Source organism: Mixophyes fleayi, chromosome 1 (genome assembly GCF_038048845.1).
Source record: "Mixophyes fleayi isolate aMixFle1 chromosome 1, aMixFle1.hap1, whole genome shotgun sequence".
Classification (NCBI taxonomy): domain Eukaryota; kingdom Metazoa; phylum Chordata; class Amphibia; order Anura; family Limnodynastidae; genus Mixophyes; species Mixophyes fleayi.
In genome coordinates this window covers 278,579,861-278,600,225 of record NC_134402.1, presented here as the reverse complement: position 1 = coordinate 278,600,225, position 20,365 = coordinate 278,579,861, and the positions used below count along the sequence as shown (strand labels likewise).

Sequence of the window (20,365 nt, the reverse complement as noted above, 5' to 3'; positions counted from 1 at the left end):
GGACCATTAAACAACAGTACAGTAATGCATAAAAATTCAGCATATAGAACACCTTAGAACTTGCCAGATAACATTACACATAAGGTAATATTGCATCCAGTGTTCTCAAAAATTTTTGCCAGCATTAAGTAGTAGTTGTACTATTTTGCAATAATAATGAAAAGTTGGAGGTTATTGCCCACACCTGCCAGGACTGGTGGTCAGTGGTCTAACACACATTGCTGGCTGTAGTACTCAAATAGTGCCTGTTATACTAGGAAAAACAATGGTTTATTCTATTATAATAGGACTCTGTTGGGCTCCAAGAGCCGGATGGCAAATAAATCCAGGTGGGTGGAGCACCCGAGAAATAGGTGCTGGGGAGAACACTGACATTACTAAGTATTAAGATTGACTGTGGCAGGTTAGGTTTCCTGACCAAACCAAAACATACTACTTCACATAATGGTTAAAAAGTTGACTGTGATGACCAGGTCAATTTTCAGATTTTCATGGTGTGATAGTTGGACTGACAACTGCTTTAATTCGTTAGTTTACCCAATTGAATTTTATCTAGTTTTTTGGGACAAATATGCTTTCTTTTAGCAGCATATTGTAACCTACTTACCTTATTCGCCACTCCGGAAGCCGCACTTCCGCATCCAAGACCACGTGACCGCACCCGGAGGCGGTCACATGATCACAACCTAGAGGCGGGGATTTTGAATCCCTGTCAGGATAAAAACCTTACTCTGACACTCGCTGAGTGTCAGAGCAACACTTACCTGTTCCTGGCTCCTGTACTTCGTGGATTGCTGTGCCTTCCAGTCTCCAGTGTCTTCCTGTGTGCTGATCTCTGCCTGCTTGACTACTCTGGCTCTCCTATCCCTGTGTACCGACCCGGCTTGCTGACCATTCTTCTGTTCTTGTGACCCGTGTACCGAACCTGGCTTGTTGACTCCGAGTTGCCTCCTGATTGTGCCTGACTCTATTCCTGTGTACCGAACCGGCTTGTCTGACTCAGCTACCTCCGCTACACTCCGCTGTACTACATCTTGGGGCGAACCTGAGGACTGCGACCTGCGACTCCTGGCAGCGAAGCCCACCCTGCCTTGCGGCGGTTCTTGGTGAACACCGGGGAGATCGTTAGACTCCGCACCTCAGGTAAGCCAGCGCTAATCAAGATTAGTAGTAGAAGTATCCAGAATCTGTTACACATATATTTAAAGGTTTTAGTGTAACGATAAATCCGTTGCTCTGATTCCATCTGAGGGACAATGCTACCATGGGTTGCGAGAGTGGAGGTGGCGTTGGCACTTACATTAACAGTTAAGTTAACCTGTTACCAAAGCTGGCAAACCCCTCCCCTCCGCAAACCCCTGTAGCCTCTTCAGTCCAAGTATGGTAGAGGAGCCAAACAAAATAAATAATGAATCCATGCGAAGAATCTTTGATGTCCTCCTGACATAAATTCTTAGAACTCTGACCACATCCAGAAACTCCATAGAACCTGTTTCTGAAACCTGTGGGCCACCCGTGAATACCAGAACCACTATTTCTTGGTTCACAGGAAAGTTGGAAACCACCTTTGGTAGGAAAACGGGAATTGTTCCGATAACTGCCCTATCATCGTGAAAGATAAGGCCTGCATCCAAGCCAACTTGGAGAAAAGCCATAAACCCTGGAAGACGAAAGGCAGCCATGTGGCATGGTCGGCTCTCACACCATCTAATGTAGGTTCGCCAGATGCAGTTATAAATACGAGCCAAAACTGTTTTTCTAACCCGAAGGAGGGTGTTTACTACTCGTGGAGAGAAACCTCTGGACCTCCACAGGATGGCCTCAACTGCCATGCCGTTAAATTGAGGCAAGTCCAGATGTGTGAAAAGATCCTTCTCGAAGAGGTAACTTCAGACCTGGACCTACGGCTAGCCCCAGAATTTCAACATACCAAACTTGCCTTGCTTTACTCTAAGGACGTGGGGAATCATAGTGATGGGAGGAAAGATGTACCCCAACCTGAAGTCCCATGGCATCGCCATTACGTTGATGGCCACCGCCAAGAGGTCTGTTGCGCAAGAGCAAAACTGAGGCACCTTCCTGTTGTGACAAGATGCCATTAAGTCCCGGTCCGGGATCCCCCATAGTAGGACCAGAGACGGGAAGACCTCCAGAGTGACCACTCGCCTGGCAATAATTGCATGCTGGCTGAGAAAGTCTGCTTCCCAGTTTTGGATTCCTGAAATAAAAATTGCTGAGATGGCGGGAACGTGGTTTTCTGCCCAGGTCAAGATTTGAGCCGCCACCGTCATTGCTCCTGCACTTCTGGTGCCCCGTCTGTTCACATAAGACACTGCTGTCGTATTGTCTGACTGCAGACGGACTGGGTGTCCGTGAAGTATCATCTGGGCCCTCTGCAAGGCCATTAGCATAGTTCCAGAATGTTGATGGGGAGATAAGTATCCCGAGCAGTCCAGAGACCCTGGAGCCGTAAATGGAGTACCACAGCCACCCATCCTGTCAGGCTGGCGAGTGTGGTTACTAAGATCCAGGAAAGTGGGGCAAAGGACCTTCCCACTGTCAGATTGTCCTGGACCGCCCAGCATCTGAGGGAAGCCTTCGCCTCTGCTGACAAATGTATCAGTTGTCCCTCTAATTTCAGATGGGATCCTGACCACTTCCTTAAAAGGTCTCATTGGAAGCAATGCGAGTGAAGCCAACCATAAGGAATGGTCTCAAAAGTCAATGCAATTTTTTTTTAAAGACGCATGCAGAAAGGGACCAATGGTCTGCGGCAGGTCATAACCCGAGACGTCAGGTTCCTCAGGGACTGAGATTTGTCGTACGGAAGAAAAACCTTTTGTTTGTTGGTCTCCATGATTAGACCCATGTGACGAAACGAGTGTGATAGCGCTAACCATTATGTTTCTCACATAATGTGGATTATAGCAAGTACTTTTTATAGCCCATGCTTTGTTCCCCAGCTCACCAGACTTATGCTGCATTGTCTAATAATATGCGGCTAAGGGAACATTGTAGTTTAGTGTAACAATGTATATTGTGTATTATATAGGGATGACTTGCAGTAAGGTTATTCATTGTCTTAAAGTGAAACCAGGAGGATTATGGTTAAGATTAGGTGGTGTCCAGGATACAGGTGAGAGGGCTGGAGCTACATTCATTCTCCCCCCTACTTCCTCTACAGGAAGCATGGAACAGCTGGGGACCCTGTGACATCATAAAACAGGATTTATACTTACGATAAATCTCTTTCTCTGATTCCATCTGGGGGACACTGCTTTACCATGGGGGTTGAGTAGGGAGGGGAGAAGTCTGGCACCTAAACAGTTAACTTTTTTCCCTGCTGACAGCATACCCCCCCACCAATTCCCCACATACCTCAGTTTGATTACCAAAGCCCTAGGACGAGAGGCCAATCAACCAAGATATATCACTCAACAGAGGGGGGAGCGGAGAGAAAAGAAAAACAACGAAAAAGGGGGGGACCGCAGTGTCCCCCAGATGGAATCAGAGAAAGATTTATCGTAAGTATAAATCCTGTTTTCTCTTTCATCCACCTGGGGACACTGCTTAACCATGGGGACTTACTAAAGCAATCTCTCTGAAGGGTGGGACCGCTCTGATCTCCTTGCACTTAGAACACTACGGCCAAAGGAGGCGTCCCCAGATGCAAATATATTAAATTGGTAGAATTTTGTAAAGGTATGGACCGAGGACCAGGTGGCTGCCCTGCACAGCTGGTCCACCGTGGCTCCATTCTGTGCCGCCCAAGACACCCCAACCGAACGGGTAGAATGGGCAACAATACGCTTCGGCACAGGGAGATTAATATGGACATAAGCCTCCCTGATAGTCAGGGCAAACCATCTGGCAATAGTTTGCTTAGACGCTGGCCATCCCCGCTTAGAAAATTCAAATAATACAAATAGAGAATCTGTCTTACGTATCTTTGCAGATCTCTTAACATATATACGTAATGCCCTCACTACGTCCAAACATTTATTTGTTTTCGTTCCAGGAGTCTGAGGCTCCTCTCTGAACAATGGAACAACTATTTCCTGATTAATATGGAAACCTGAGGCCACCTTAAGGAGAAAGGACGGAATAGTCCTTAAAACTGCTCTGTCCTCATGAAAAACCAGATAAGGTTCTTTGCAGGATAAAGCTCTGAGCTCGGAGACCCTTCTAGCCGAGGCGATAGCAAGCAGGAAGACTGTCTTTCCATGTCAATAACCGCCACTCTGCTGAGAGTAGAGGTTCAAAGGGAGGCTCCTGCAACATGCTAAGGACCAGATTAAGATCCCAAGGTTCCACAGGATGTACGTAGGGCGGCTGGATGTGAAGCACTCCCTGTAGGAAAGTCTTAACATCCGGAAGCTCCGCCAGCCGTCTGTGGAAATACACGGACAAAGCGGATACCTGAACCTTTAAGGTTCCTAGTTTAAGCCCCGCCTCTAAACCTTACTGTAAGAAGGTGAGAAATCTAGCCAGACCAAAAGGTTTTAGAATTGTAAGACTTCTTCTTACACCACTTTATATATACATGCCAGATGCGGGGGTATATCCTGGCCGAAACTGGCTTCCTGGCATTCAGGAGAGTGCATACTATACCCCCCGAGAACACTCTCGCTCTCCACAGACTGGATTCAAAAGCCCGGCCATTAAATTCAGCCTGTTCCGATTTTGATGCAAGAACGGTCCCAGGGTCAGCAGATCGCTTCGTAGCCCTACTGGAGCTACCAGAAAGACTGGTCGATCCCCTTGTCTGACCCTCCAAAGGACCCTGGGGGGGGGGGGGGGACAGGTAACCTAACCCAAGGTCCCAAGGCATTGTTAGGACGTCCACTGCAGCTACCAGTGGATCCATTGTTCCTGCGCAGAACTCTGGGACTTTCCTGTTGGCTCTTGACGCTCTCTGTAGTACCTACAAGATGGCCATGAGCTCCAGCACCTTTATGGAAAGACCCCACTGTCTTTCTGACCACAGGCCCTGTATGCTTAGGTGAAGGACCACTATCCCCCAACCACTCGGACTGGCGTCTGTGGATACCAGGACCCAGGCCCATGGTGCGAAGGATCTGCCTTTTGTTCGGTTGTCCTCCAACAACCACCAGCTGAGGACTTACTTTCTCTTCTCCAGAGAAAACCTCCTCCACTGGTACTTCAAACAAAGGAAGGCCCCTGACCACTTCCTCCGAATGTCCCACTAAAGACATCTGGAGTGGATCCTTCCGTAGGGTAGAGTCTCGAAAGATGTCACTATCTTTCCTAGCAGCTTCATAGACCTGAGTACTGACAGCTTCTTGCTTGACAGGACCTTGCCTATCCACTCCATGAAGGACCTTAACTTGTCCTGTGGAGGGAACACTCTGCTGCGTGCTATGTCCCTTATTAGTCCCAAGAAACTCATTCTTTGACAAGGGATCATCTGTGACCCTGTTATACTCCAGAGGTTCAGCTCTGGACTGAACGAACCCTCTGGCTTTTGTATCAAGAATAGGTTTGAATAAAATCCTTTCCTTCTCTGGTACTCCTAAGCCTGTATAGTAACTTTCTTTAAAAGAAGCAAATCGTCAGCCATGAGCAATGCCCGTCTTGCCTGAGGACAGCGGGGTAACTTGGTTAGTAAAACCCTGTGATGACCTGGCCCCATGAATTCTATCATGATATCCTGTACTCACCAGTCCGCCGAGGACTTTGTCTACTGCTGAGCGAATCCAAGCAGCCGTCCTCCCACCCCACCCTCTGTAACCAGAGTCGGGTGGTAGTCATGCTGCTGGTCTATCTGGCAGCTTTGCGGAAAAAGCCCTTCCAGCTGCAGGGGCAAAGGATGACCTTCCTCTACGGGACTGTCTCCTGGTTTCCACGGCCCCTGACCTGGTAGTCTGGCCTCTGCCATACCCTGAAAGAACTAAACCTAGGCTTAGCCCTAGGTTTCGGAGTATTCACAGGCCAGGACGTATTCCTACCCCGTGAAGCCTGTAAAATCCAGGAGTCCAACTCTGGACCAAATAGCATCCCACCCATATATGGGACGGATTCTAACGACCTTTTTGACTCTGAATCCGCATTCCAAGTCCTTAACCATAACGCCCTTCTTGCTGCTACAGCTGTAGCAGAAATAGACGATGATATGGAGGCTGAATTGTGGGCCGCTTCATATACATAGTCTGCTGCCTCCTTCAGTTGCATGGCCAGGGGTAGTAGTTCCGAATCCTGCAAAGCGGACTCTAACTGTCCTGCACAGGCTTCCATAGCCCTAGCTACCCAGGTTGAAGACAATGCTGGTCTGAGGCTTGTACCGGCGGCCAAGAAGACTGATTTCAGCAGGGATTCTAATTTACGGTCGGTCGCGTCCTGTAAGGCCGCCGACCCTGATACAGGTAGTGTGGTCTGGCGAACCAATCTCGCCACTGGCGCATCCACTTTCGCCACCTGTTCCCAACTGGTCATATCCTCCTCTTGAAGAGGATATAAACGAGCCAAACTTCTTTGGCATAGAGAACCTTTTATCTGGATATTTCCAAGAGGCCTCTGCAATACCTCTCAATTCTGCTGAGGGAGGGAACCTGACCACCTGCTTAGTAGCCTTCTTAAAGAGAGAGCCATCTAAGGACTTTGTCTCCTCCCGCTGTGAGAAGCGTTCTAACTCCTCTGTCTGCGGGGCCGCCCCCAGCTGACAGGCACTTCTCCCACGAGTCAGCTCTGTTACAAACAGAGCCTCTCGGCGCTATCAACAAAAGAAAACTCTGAAAAGAAAAGAAAAAGCCTATTTAACAGTGAACAGTGTTCACTGTGGAGCTCTGCTGATGTGCAGCCCTTCTCCTAGGGCACCTACTTCAAAACTGAGGTATGTGGGGAATTGGTGGGGGGGATATGCTGTCAGCAGGGAAAAAAGTTAACTGTTTAGTTGCCAGACTCCTCCCCTCCCTACTCAACCCCCATGGTTAAGCAATGTCCCCCAGATGGACGAAGGAGAAAGTAGTGTAAAGGGTTAATTTTAGGAGTGGCTCCCTACTACCTTATCCTTGGAAGTAGGGGAAGCCACCTAGCATCAATTGTTTTCCTTAGGAGTAGTCCAGACATTCTGTCTGCATCCCAGCAGGGGGCTTCTGTGGAAGGACAGCTCATCTTCACTGCCCTGTCCAAACCCCTAGTCCTGCACTGACCAATGGTTAAGAAGAATAGACCCATGGGTTTGCCCAGGGAGGGGAAAGACTGTGGAAATTAGACCTGACATATAAGGAACGACTCCAGGGGGGAAAGGGTGTTCATTCTGGGATTTCATTGATGAAGAGTGCAAGACTGGTTTTGAGTTGTCGTTCTCTACTATAGTCTATATATGCAGCTGAGAGAGATCCATGGGTCGTGAAGTCTGGATAGCCAGGTGACTATAACTCCTTAAGCTAGTGGGGTAAGGGACAGATGTGGTAAACCTGCCTGGCATTTATTTACTGTGTGTACATAATATTCTAGTGTTGTTTGTATGACAATAAATGTACTGTTGTACTTTAATCACTGCATTTGCCTGAGTGACTGACAATCCTAGAAGGTACTGGGTAGACTTCCCTGGCATAGGAAGGCACCCGTGGGTGGCCAGCCAGTGTGAAGTGGGTAGCATTGGGCCAGGTAAACCCGCTATCTTCACAACCCAGAAAGGTCATTTTCTAGTACAAACTCAATTGGAATTTTTCTCGATTTATGAGCCATCCGTCCTTCTCCAGTATCCCGATAGTGAGGACCAGGTGATGATTCAGCAGGAGAGCCGAGGAGGCTTTTATGAGCAGATCGTCCAGATAGGGCCCTATTTGCACTCCTCTGTAATGAAGACAGGCTGTCATTACTGGCATTAGTTTTGTAAACTGGTAGTGAGATGGTCCCACTGTGAATATGAGAGGGGCCTGATGAGCCTTCCAGATAGGTATGTGTGAAGATACCGGGTTTATCTGGCCCAGTGCTACCCAGTACCTTCTAGGATTCGTATGGTCACTCAGGCAAAATGCAGTTATAAAAATACAACAGTATATTTATTGTTATACAAACAACACTAGAATATTATATACACACAGTAAATAAATGCCAGTCAGATTTACCACATCATCTGTCCCTTACCCCAATAACTTAAGGAGATATAGTCACCTGCTGTCCAGACTTCATGACCCATGGATCCCTCTCAGCTGCATATATAGACTTGAGTTAGAAAACGACAATTCAAAACTCCATCTTGCACCTTCCTGAATGAAATCCAAGCATGAGCACCCCTCCCCCCTGGAGTTGTTCCTTATATATCACAGGTCTAATTTCCACAGTCTTTCCCCTCCCTGGGCAAACCCCTGCGTCTATTCTACTTAACCATTGGTCAGTGCTGGACTAAAGGGGGGGGGGGGGGGTTGGACAGGGGAGTGAAGATGAGCTGTCCTTTCAGAGAACCTCCCCTGTTAGATGGCCTGTCTTGACTAGCCTGGTGAGAACAATGGACACTAATTAGTTTTCCTACTCAGGCACATGGCAACCTGATCCCTACCCATAATCCCCCTGGCTTTACTTTAAATACAATGAATAGCAACCTTACTTCAAGTTATCAATATACAATAAACAATATACATATGTACACTGAACTACAATGTCCCCTTAGCCACATGTTATTGGACAATGCAGTTATAGTCTGGTGAGCTGGGGAAACAAAAGAAGGCTATAAAAAGTATTTGCTATAATTCACATATCACACTCGTTTTGTCACATTCCTCCCCCTACTTTTTTTAGCCCTTGTTTCCCAGTGGCTCCCTAGCCCCAAGTAATCATTTCTTACAAGTCCAAAGTTTCTGGCCTGCTGTGGTTTCTCCTGGGTCTGATGGTAAGGTAGATAGCAGTACACAGTTCCTCTTTCTCCCACCAGGGTCCCATGGCTGCAGGCATATCTTCCCACCCAGCTGGAGTGGGGGTTTATGCTGTCCTGTGTCATAAGATGAGTCAACAATAAAACTGGGCCACTCCGGTGCACACATCCATGGTAGGAGAGTTGTAGTCCACCATCCCTTGGGTGCCTTGTCCACCCTTAATTGCCCAACTGAAAATAGTCCCTTGGCCTGTCCTTTGTTTCTGGAGGCCATGCTCCCCTCCCCCACATATCCGAGGGAAAACTGCCAAGTGGCAGGAAAACTTTCTGGCACCTTGTCCGTTTGTTTCTGGCAAAGATCCAATCCCCCCTCCCCCAAACACTCAAGAGACAACTGCCCAGTGGCAGGCAAGCGTGGGGGCTCCATTAATTCTTTGCTTATGGGGAATCCTCTGTCCCCCTCCCAAACCACATGTGGGTGCCCCTGTAAGTATGTTGGTGTGCATCTCCCCTCCCCTACTACCACATCCAACTGTTGCACTACTTCCCTCTCCTCTGGCGCATCGGGGTAGTGTGAATCCTCATTGGACACAGACTTGTCCTCCTGGCAGCAAAACAAAGTGGATGGTCCAGTGCAGGTCTCTGGTATTGGGTCCTGGATTCCCAGATTTGGAGCTGGAGTGCGATGCATCAAAGCTGGTGGGGCTGGTGAATCTTGCTGTACTGGTGCCCTCTCAGACACCCACTCAGTCAACATCTCCTCATCTGCCAATTCTGCATAGGGGAAGGCATAAGTGTAATTTTCCCAGGGCCCCATGGTAGTGGCCTCTGACATGACAATTCCTTTATCCTCTCCCATTAATTCTGTCCTACAGTCTGTAAACATGATTTCTGCTGAGATCATATGTTGCGCAAGTTTATGATTCTCTTCTGTCACAATTGGGTACAGCTGTACATCACTTGCCCCGGAGAGCACACATGCGGTATCCTGCGTTACTTCATTAAACAAATTCTTTTCAGGCACAACAGGGATGGATAACTGATCTTTTCTGTAATTCTGTTCTAACTCAGACACAGTCTCAGGTTCCAATAACCATGGCAAATTATCAGAAGATGCTGCTACATGGTACTTACTTGGTAGCTCTTTTCGATCCAAGTCACCAAATGGGAGAATTTCTCCTAATCCTTTCTGAGTAGTCGGAGGTACAACATCCTCACCAAGCAGTTCTTCTCCAGTCTCCCCCAAGATAGTAGCTTGGGCAACTGTATTTAATCCACTGGGATGGACCTCCCCCTGATTAACAGACTGAGCAGCCATCTTTTTAGAGTGTGACAAAAGATATTCCAATTGGCATTTTTCAGTATTCACTCGATAACACTGATCCTGCCACATTTCAGTGTCTGTAAATCCTTGCCGCCATACCTCATCCTCTGCTTCTTCAAAACTCTGTTGCAGACATTGCATTTGTTCCCAGAGAGGTATGTGGGGACCTAAAGTGAGCATCCATTTTCTATAAACACTAAAGGCATTGATGGGATTCTCCTGATCTTTTAACAAACGTTTCAGGATATCCCTGTGCGTGCAGTACAGGTAAGGTACACCCCGGATCTGGCATTCCACTATCAGCTCCTCCATACTCATTGTCTCTAGTGGATCTGTAGAATCTGCTAATGGGACAGATTCTATTAATACATTTGCAGGGGATTCATCAGGCATGTCCCTGTGCTGTAATAGTCCATTTACGTCTTGTTTGTACTGCTGATTATTGTTGTATCTGGATTCTCCCTTGGCCAGATTCTGCATAGTACAAATAACTTCATGTGTAAAATCATCCCATGCTGGTTCATCCTGAAAATTACAGGCACTTGCCTCCTCTTTCAACATTAGGAACACATCCAACAGGTTCTCCAATTTCTCCTGTAGACTGGCTCCTTCCCACATAATAATCTTTGGGCACTCCTCATCCCAATAATCCAAAATGTGCTTCATTGTGGTGGGGTGGTGCAACACATCCATATCCCCATCCTGCAGACACTCCCACAGTCCTTCATCCCAGTACGCCTTTCTCCTGGGTGTACTGGACTGCTTCATCCCTTCCTTTGGGAACTTTTGCAACACTGGGCTGTGATCTGCTCTCTTGTTCCTAGAGCTCACAGCCATTTTACTTCCAGGGATCACCTCACTGTGATTTCCTCTCTTTGAGACACGGTTCCATCTTCCGCTCTCCTCTGGCGGGGTGCGCTTCCCCTTATCAAATCGGCACTTAGACGGCATCTTCCCTCGCCTAAAGCCCACAACGCTTTTCGTGACACTTTCTACCTTAAAGCCTTTAGGAGTAAGTTCAGGATAATGTGGTAACTGGTTTCTAGTGCTAACTGCTTTGCAGAGCCCTGGAATGTATCACGATACAGTTCCCCTGCAGCTCTACCCCGAGAGAACCTGGGACTGAGTGACCCCACTGCTTGCCACCAAAAATGTGAAGATACCGGGTTTATCTGGCCCAGTGCTACCCAGTACCTTCTAGGATTCGTATGGTCACTCAGGCAAAATGCAGTTATAAAAATACAACAGTATATTTATTGTTATACAAACAACACTAGAATATTATATACACACAGTAAATAAATGCCAGTCAGATTTACCACATCATCTGTCCCTTACCCCAATAACTTAAGGAGATATAGTCACCTGCTGTCCAGACTTCATGACCCATGGATCCCTCTCAGCTGCATATATAGACTTGAGTTAGAAAACGACAATTCAAAACTCCATCTTGCACCTTCCTGAATGAAATCCAAGCATGAGCACCCCTCCCCCCTGGAGTTGTTCCTTATATATCACAGGTCTAATTTCCACAGTCTTTCCCCTCCCTGGGCAAACCCCTGCGTCTATTCTACTTAACCATTGGTCAGTGCTGGACTAAAGGGGGGGGGGTTGGACAGGGGAGTGAAGATGAGCTGTCCTTTCAGAGAACCTCCCCTGTTAGATGGCCTGTCTTGACTAGCCTGGTGAGAACAATGGACACTAATTAGTTTTCCTACTCAGGCACATGGCAACCTGATCCCTACCCATAATCCCCCTGGCTTTACTTTAAATACAATGAATAGCAACCTTACTTCAAGTTATCAATATACAATAAACAATATACATATGTACACTGAACTACAATGTCCCCTTAGCCACATGTTATTGGACAATGCAGTTATAGTCTGGTGAGCTGGGGAAACAAAAGAAGGCTATAAAAAGTATTTGCTATAATTCACATATCACACTCGTTTTGTCACAGTATGTGAAGGTAGGCATCGTTGATATCTATAGACGCCATGAATTGATCTGGATCCAGTCCAATGATGACTGACCTGAGGGATTCCATTTGAAACCTGATCACCCGTAGGTGCAGGTTTAACTATTTTTAGAACAAGTTGGAACAAGACATCCAGCTTTGGGACCAAAAAGATTGGAGTAGAATCCCTGTCTTTTTTGGTGTTTCGGAACCTGGCGGATGACTCCGGTGGAAAGAAGAGAGGAAACACATCTAAGCATTGCCTCTTTCGAGAGGCCCGCGGGGTAAGCTGGTTGCGATGAACAGACGAGGGGCCAGACCAGATAGGTCTATCATGTATTCTCTCATCATGAACTCCTGAATCCAACGGTCTTCTGAAAACGCTGCCCACTGATCTCTGAACAGTAGCAGATGTCCACCCACTCCCGTCAGGAGGGGAGACAGTCAAACTGACTGTTTTTCTGGAAGCTTGGGAGAGATGGACGTTTCGTGGAGGAGGAAGACCTACCTCTATACGATTGTCCTCTAGAGGCTGAAGTACTCGATCTATGTGTCTGGCCCAGACCAGAGGAGACCCCACAAAAGTACTGTCTAAATGAACCAAACATTGGTGCCCTAGGTTTTTGGGGCATTTACTGGGAGGAAGCCGATTTTGCCTCCTGTGGCCTGGTAAATTATGTTGTCAAGTTCATGGCTGAATAACACCCCCCCTGAATAATGGAGCGATTCTAAAGACTTTGATTCCGCATCTGCATCCCAGGATGTGAGCCATAAGGTTCTCCTGGCCGCTACTGCGGTTGCAAAAGTAGATGTAGAAATGGAGGCTGCATTCTGGGCGGCCTCGTATAAGTATCAGGAAGCCTCTTTGAGACGCAGGACGAGGGGAAACAATTCTGAATTTTGCAGACCCGCTGCTAATTGGCCAGCCCATGCTTCCATAGCCCTGGCAACCCATGCTGATGAAAACATAGGTCTGAATGAAGTACCTGTCACGGTATAGATACATTTTAAAAATCCCTCTATCTTGCGGTCAGTATTCTCCTGCAGGGTGGCTGTCCCTGGGATAAAGAGTGTGGTGTGTTGTGCAAAGCGTGCCACCGGAGAATCAAACCTTGAAACCTGTTCACAACGGTTGAGGCCCTCATCCTGCAATGGATATAAAGTCAGATACCTTCGCAGAATAGTAAATTTCCGATCTGGTTGTTTTCAGTATGCTTCCTCTATTTCCTTCAGTTCCACTGATGAAGGAAAACGGATCACACATTTTCTAGCTTTTTTTTTTAAAGAGACTTTGATCTGATGCTCTAGTCTCTTCTAGATCCCGAATACCCAATGTCTGGTAAACTGCTACCATCAGGTCGTCAATTACTTGATATTTCGAAGACTCTTCTGGGTCTATGACCTGTGTAGAATCAGTGTCTTCTATCACCCTCCTCTTCTGAAGTTCCCTCTGAATCAGAGACTGTCAAATGAGGATTAGTGGATCGGTGTCACTTATTTTTGGGTAAGGGTCTTGATTTATCTAAGAACCTGTTTAACCTATCAAGTCAAGTCCTCTAACTACGGATGCTGACCAAGCCGGTTGTCATGTAGGAGGGTCTTGTGAGGTTAGGACAAATGGAGCTCCAGCCTGTCCTAAGTCTGTGGACTCGGCAGTCCCCGTAGCCCTGCCTGTTATGAGGAGGTCAATTGTTACGGAGGTAGAGAATAGAACCGCCATAACCACTGGAATCTGTTGGTTTAGATAGGAGCTTTACCAATGTCTTAACTCCCTGTGTCAGGGCATTTGCACATGCTGGCGTTTCCGCTAGTGGTGGTGCGATAAACTGAGCTTGCACGGCCAGTCTACCCCCTTTGCAGTCAGCACAAAGCGCCACCGGGTTCTGTAGTCCAATTGGTATCCCTGCTAAGGTTATGTGTCATGCAATTAGTATTCTATATTTTAATAAAAATGCTATTGCAACAATTTAGTTTCAATATACCCCTATCTATGTTATTGAGATGTAAGAAAAGTGGTACTTGGCCTTCCAATCAGGCTAAAATGTCTTTTGGAGCAGGAGAGGTCCGTCAGCAACTCAGTGTCCCTGAGAAATGGCTGCTGCTCTTTTTCCCAAGCAGTTGTTTGGCGCCCTTGGAATAGTTCACTTGCTTCAGAATGCAGGGAGGGAATCTATCTTCTTAGTACTTCCAACCTGCACCCTTTTCCTGCTCCATCTCGATTTTCTTGCCGGTAAAAGGCGATCTGCTGCATCTATAATATGCAGCAGTCACTTCCAGCGGATTTCTGGTGAAATAAGTGTCCCGACTCCTTTGTTGAGGAAGGGACTTGGTACACTCCAATATGGCGGCCCTGGAGTTCCGATTACCGGCGCTCTTTGCCGTTTTTGGCAGTGCCAGTCTATGGTTCCTGAATCAGAGTGGCAGTGGCTATAAGCCACTTGTCAGCGCTGAGTGTTAAAAAAGAGTAAAGAAAAAATAAAATAAAACTTCTGAAAATTAATTATACTTGAAGTTCACATGATTATTTCAAGCACATATGCAGCAGGAGAAACAAACCCAAAATGCATTCTGCTACTTGTTTCAAGTATAGTGATATCACATGTGAATTTTATTGGCTGGATAGGCATATGAAGGACAAGAAAACATACAAAATATAGAAAAGTAGACTCCTGAAAGTTTTCCTCTAAAGCAGAATATATTGAACTGTTTCTGTCTCAGCGACTTCACACCCCCCTTTATCTTTCCTGCTTTCCCAGACCACAAAAAAATTGCCTTTGTTGGTATTGTCAGAGTGATTTTTTTTTTTTTAAAAAAAAATAAAATAAAAACAAACAATTAACCACCGTATTTTTCACACACAACTAGGGTAATTGGGTAAATAAGTTTTTAGCAGCAAGTTCATACACTTTTACCAGCTCTATGGATTTCTGTTTTTCTTGAAATTTAATAATATGTAGGAACATAAATTAATAAACACTATTCCATGAGCTCACCCAAGTACCCATATTAATCATCGATATTATGTCTGAAAAAGAAGTTCACACGATAATACGAGGTATGTCTATTTAATAATGAGACTGTGATTCCACCTAGTAAACAAAGCAGTCAGAACCAGTTATAACTGCATACATAGTAACCTTGAACCTGTCTGAACCTGCATGACAAGCTGCAACACTATGACGTTCAGTAGACTCTGAGTCGCTATTTAATTTGGTTGTGTTTTCTGTAGAGTGCCGATAAAAATGTAAAAAAGTTGAACGTGTCAATTTGAAATTTTTTGTAAAATTGCACAAAACACCACTAGAATGTTTTCAAATGCTTACTACGGCGTATGGGAATGAATGCCTGTCTCGTGCGTGTGTGTGTGTGTTTGAGTGGCACAAAAGATTTAGCGAGGGACGTGAGAATGTCGAACATGATGAACGTCCTGGACGACCTTGCACTTCAAGAACTGAAGAAAATGTAGAAAAAAAAAAAAATCAGTCCGATTGTTTGAAAAGACCACTGACTCAGTGTTCGAATGATAGCTGAATCCGTGAACACTGACATCGTATAGAAAATTTTGCGTGAGGATCTTAACATGACGAAAGTTTGGGCAAAGATGGTCCCAAGGGTTCTCACACCAGAGCAAAAAGCTCGTTGTAAGGAATGTTATGTTGATATTCTGCAGCAACTTGACACAGATCCAAACCCGTTACATAAAGTAATCACTTGTGATGAGACCTGGATCTTCCAGTACTATCCTGAAACCAAAAGACAGTCAATGCACTGGAAAACACAGCCATCACCAAGAATGAAAAAAGCTTGTCAAAGCAAGTCAAAAGTCAAAGTAATGCTCATTGTTTTTTTTCAATATCAAGGGTGTAATTTTGGAAGAATGGGTTCCAGAAGGCACAACAGTTAATCAGCATTATTATAAGGTTTGCAAAAGCTGAGAGAAAGAGTCAGAAAGAATCGGCCGCAACTGTGGAAAAATGGTTTCTTTCTTCACCAGGACAATGCATCTGCTCACACAGCACTTTCTGTGAAGCAGTTTTTGACCGACAGACACATTATTACACTTGAACATCCTCCATATTCACCCGATTTAGCACCTTGCGATTTTCATCTTTTCCCAAAAGTTAAATCAGTGCTTAAAAAGGGACACATTTTGAGTCAGTTGATGCTGTAAAGAAAAAAACAGCAGATATGTTGAAACAAGTGACAGAAATTGATTTGCTCCATGCCCTCGACCAGTGGAAAACAAGACTACAGCGATGTATTAGTGCAAATGGGTAGTATATTGAAGGGGACAAACATTAAGTTGATTAAATAACTCGCCTTTATTTATTGGTATTACAAGTCTAGTTATTTCATAGACATACCTCATATATTCAGTTTTGTCCTACATTTAGGAGGAAGCTATTTTTTGATAGCAGTTACTTAAAGTCAACAAATAAATCCAGGAATAAAGGATGAATAGGCTTTTGTTTTTCATTTATAATAAATGCCCTTATATACTGTACATTTATAATAGTTAAGCAGTAGGACAACTAAGCGTTACATTTAAAGTTTTACATTTCTGAAAGCCAAACAATCAAGGGTATTTATTGGAAGATAGTTAGGGAACATTTGACAAAAATGTTCGGCGCAAACCTTTTGAAACCAGCTTTTATTCTTACACTTACGGGGCAGTGTATTAGCAGTTTTTGTGAGCCAGGAAATAAGCATTAGCCAATGCACACAAAAATTAATTTAGCTATTCTCCTGGCTGATATGAAGCCAATGTCTCTGTGCTGCTGAGGAAGATAAAGCAGAGAAACCACAGTTGAAGGACAAGGATCAATATTGTAGATTTACATAAAAGTTACATGTAAAAACAATAAAATGGCGTAGCAACAAAATAAAAACAAAAAAACATATCAAATAAATAACTTTCACACCATGGGGCATTGGATGAAGGACAAACAAAATGCCTCACGCATTTCACTACCATACAGGTACTTCGTAAGAGGCTAACCCACTCCTTTGATAAAATGTATAGTGTTGTTTTATGCAGAGACCAGGATGTGGAAGTCATTCAGGTAAATATCAATTTAAATTTCATCTTATTCAGTTTTTGGAACAAGCCATGCAACATTTTTTGGTTTCCTTTTGCTTTTCTAGGAGAAGAGATTTAAAAAAAAAAACTCTTGTGTAGTGTGCAGACAGCATCAGACACAGAGCTCTAATGGACAAATTTCCATTTATTAAATGAAGTATAATTTATATATTTCCATAATATTGTACTAGTGCCCAGCCTTCCCAACAATTTGTAAATTATGTAAATTGTAATTTATATATGGATACTTTGTATACCAGTATTTGAAGCCATACCTGGCCATCTGCAGATCCAAAGTCTAAACACCAATATGCTTGTTGTTCCCATAGATACACACAATTATCTGTGTCACAACTCCCCCATGGACTTCATTGACCGTCTGATCACCATGTAAGTGGCTTCAAGCATATAAACATCCTTTTCTTCCCTATGTTATAAAGCAGTGATGGGCAGGTCAACTTACTTTAAAGGACCACATGTGCAAACTTTCATTCATTTTGAGTTTAATTCTTGATATTTTGAAAGACCCCCACATCACTTATCCCAAAATGCCCCAACATGTCCCTCACATGCTACAAAATTCCCCATGTCTCCCATATGCCGCTAAGATCTCTTTACACGCCTCCACATGTCACTCAAAACCTCCCCACGTCACTTGACCACAAAAAGTTAAGTATTTTCGCTGGCCCACAACTGTAAGATCTCTAGGAAGGTCCACCAATGCACCCTCATTTTTTGCTGTTGCTCTCCACTCTGAACATCACAGCTAGCAGTCAGCAACTCACTACTATCATAGACATAAATATACTGTGGCTGTTCTTGAGTCAGTTAAGGAACACATATGGAGCCCAGATTTATTGCGTTTTAGGCTTAAGACAGATTTGAAGTTAACTTGCACAAAACTACGCCAATTCTCTGGATGGTTGTGTAACTCCTTGGGACAGAGGGAGTTCTCGAAGACTTTTCAGCTCTAAAAATATTTGATTCAACAAATCAACATGCTTTTGAGCACAATAATACTATAGGTATGGCCTCTACCCAGTAGTCAATGTGGAAATGTAGGAGTGGAAGTATGCAGAATGTAGGTGAATAGAATTTGAAGTTTTAAATTTAAAGCAGTAGAAGTGGTGGTATAGCATACTAGCCCACTGCGACCATTTACTCTACCATTTTAAGAGAAACACAGGCCTATACTATTAATGACCACAAATCTCCAACTGGAGAAATTATAGATGCACAATTATACAGCTTGGACATATTTTTGGAGGATCAGATATGAAATAAAACTTTATTCTTTTTATACACTCTACTTACTGCTCTTATTCCTGCAATTCACTAAAATAACTTAAAAATTGTATTAGAAAGTTGTATTGCAAAATATTGCAGTGAGTGGAGCAAAACAGGTTACCTGCTAGTCTGCATTTTGTGGCCTGGAATGGAAGAGAATAAAATGGTTTGTTCAGCCTATTCACTTTGGTGCTGTCAACAACGTCACTAAATCCATAGTCCACATACAGAATCTGGAAAAATGTAAAACAAATTAAAAGAATGCATAAGACAGGACGTTTCAACATTGACCATATAATTGTAATATGGTTAACAATTAAATTGTACTGCAGCATTACCCCCCCCAGTTTCCATCACATGCTAAATATGTCTTTAGTCATATTCTGATTGCCGCAAGAGCCTCCTTAGCTCAAGGTTGGAAGTCACCACAGATACCCTTGATATCGAAAGTAGTGGCCAAGGTGCAATTCAGGTTTGAAATGGAGACAGAGGGGATGCCCTACTCCACTGCCACCTCGTCCCCGATAATGAAGTGGTTCAGCTGGCATGTGTATGTTACGGACGGAGAGGGAGCGCGTCCAGATCAAATAGACTCTGATTTACTACCTGCATCTCCTACACTTAGCGAAGTTCCCCAATGTTCCTATTAGTAGTCCCCTGGTGACCATTCGACTAGTGTAACTTTCACGAATTGGAAGGGAACCTATTGGGTTCCCCCCTCGTGTTCAATATGGTTTAACAGCAGAATTGTTTAAGGTGTTCCTCCCCACTATGTACCCCTTCAATCCTTCCCCTTTTTATTTTTGTGTCCTTTCGTTACCTCCCCATCCCTTTCTACACCCCATAATTTCTGAAAAATTAATAAAAATACTATTGAAGTAAAAAAAATTAAAAAAATTTAAATTGAATATATGAACAGTGTTTCATATAGAGGTGCATTTAATATCACCATTTTTCTTTATAGGAGCCTCACTCCACTACTCTTTCCTGCCCTGTGCTACATCTCCTGCTGTTAAGAGTATTTCGATGACCTGACTGATTAATAAACAGGAAACTGGTGGATAAATAGGAGATGAAGAATGATAAAAATATTCTCAAACCCTTGTCAAGTGCACCTTAAACTGTTAAACTAGTTACTGTATTATTAGACTAGAGACCTTTTTCATGAATTACATCAATCAGAAAAACAAACAAACATAACCCCCCCCCCCCCCCAAAGTTTAACCAAGGCCCATCTGTGTGGAGTTTGCATGTTCTCCCCGTGTTTGTGTGGGTTTCCTCCAGCTGCGCCGATTTCCTTCCACACTCCAAAAACATACTGGTAGGTTAGTTGGCCGCTATCAAATTGACCCTAGCCTGTGTGTGTTAGTGAATTTAGACTGTAGGCTCCAATGGGGCAGGGACTGATGGGAGTTCTCTGTACAGTTCTCCTGCATCCTACCTCGGGGACATGTCAACTTTGGAATGTATCCCCAAGGTAGCAAATAGGGGAGGGTATGCTCCGACACGGCTGAACTCAAAAGTCGCCATCCAAAGCTGGCATATCTGGACACAAAAACATAAACACTGTAAAATTGAGGACAGAGGACCAAGTGACTGCCCGGCATAGCTGCTCGCCGAAGCCTGTGATGCTTTGCCCAAAAAGGCACTCACTGGCCTAATGGAGTGAGCCAAAACACTAACCAAAAAGAGTAAGCTTGTTGAATAATGGACCTGATCCTTCTGGCTATAGTCTGCTTAGATGCTGGCCAACCCTGCTTGTGCACATTATAGAGAACCAGCAGGGAATCAGGCTTTCAAACTCCGGAGGTCCTCTCCAAGTACATTCTAAGAGCTTTGACCATGTGTCCAGGAGAACCAGTTGACTCTGGCCAATTG

General features: G+C 44.7%; 1 protein-coding gene across 1 annotated transcript in view; it reads right to left on the bottom strand.

The window, feature by feature from the left end:
• Nucleotides 1-20,365, bottom strand: part of TDRD7 (tudor domain containing 7) — a 130,812-nt gene that overhangs the window by 42,543 nt on the left and 67,904 nt on the right. Inside the window, exon 9 of the mRNA XM_075210917.1 lies at nucleotides 18,609-18,720. Within this exon, the coding sequence (XP_075067018.1) occupies nucleotides 18,609-18,720 (112 nt within the window). The remainder of the gene's footprint in view (nucleotides 1-18,608; nucleotides 18,721-20,365) is intronic.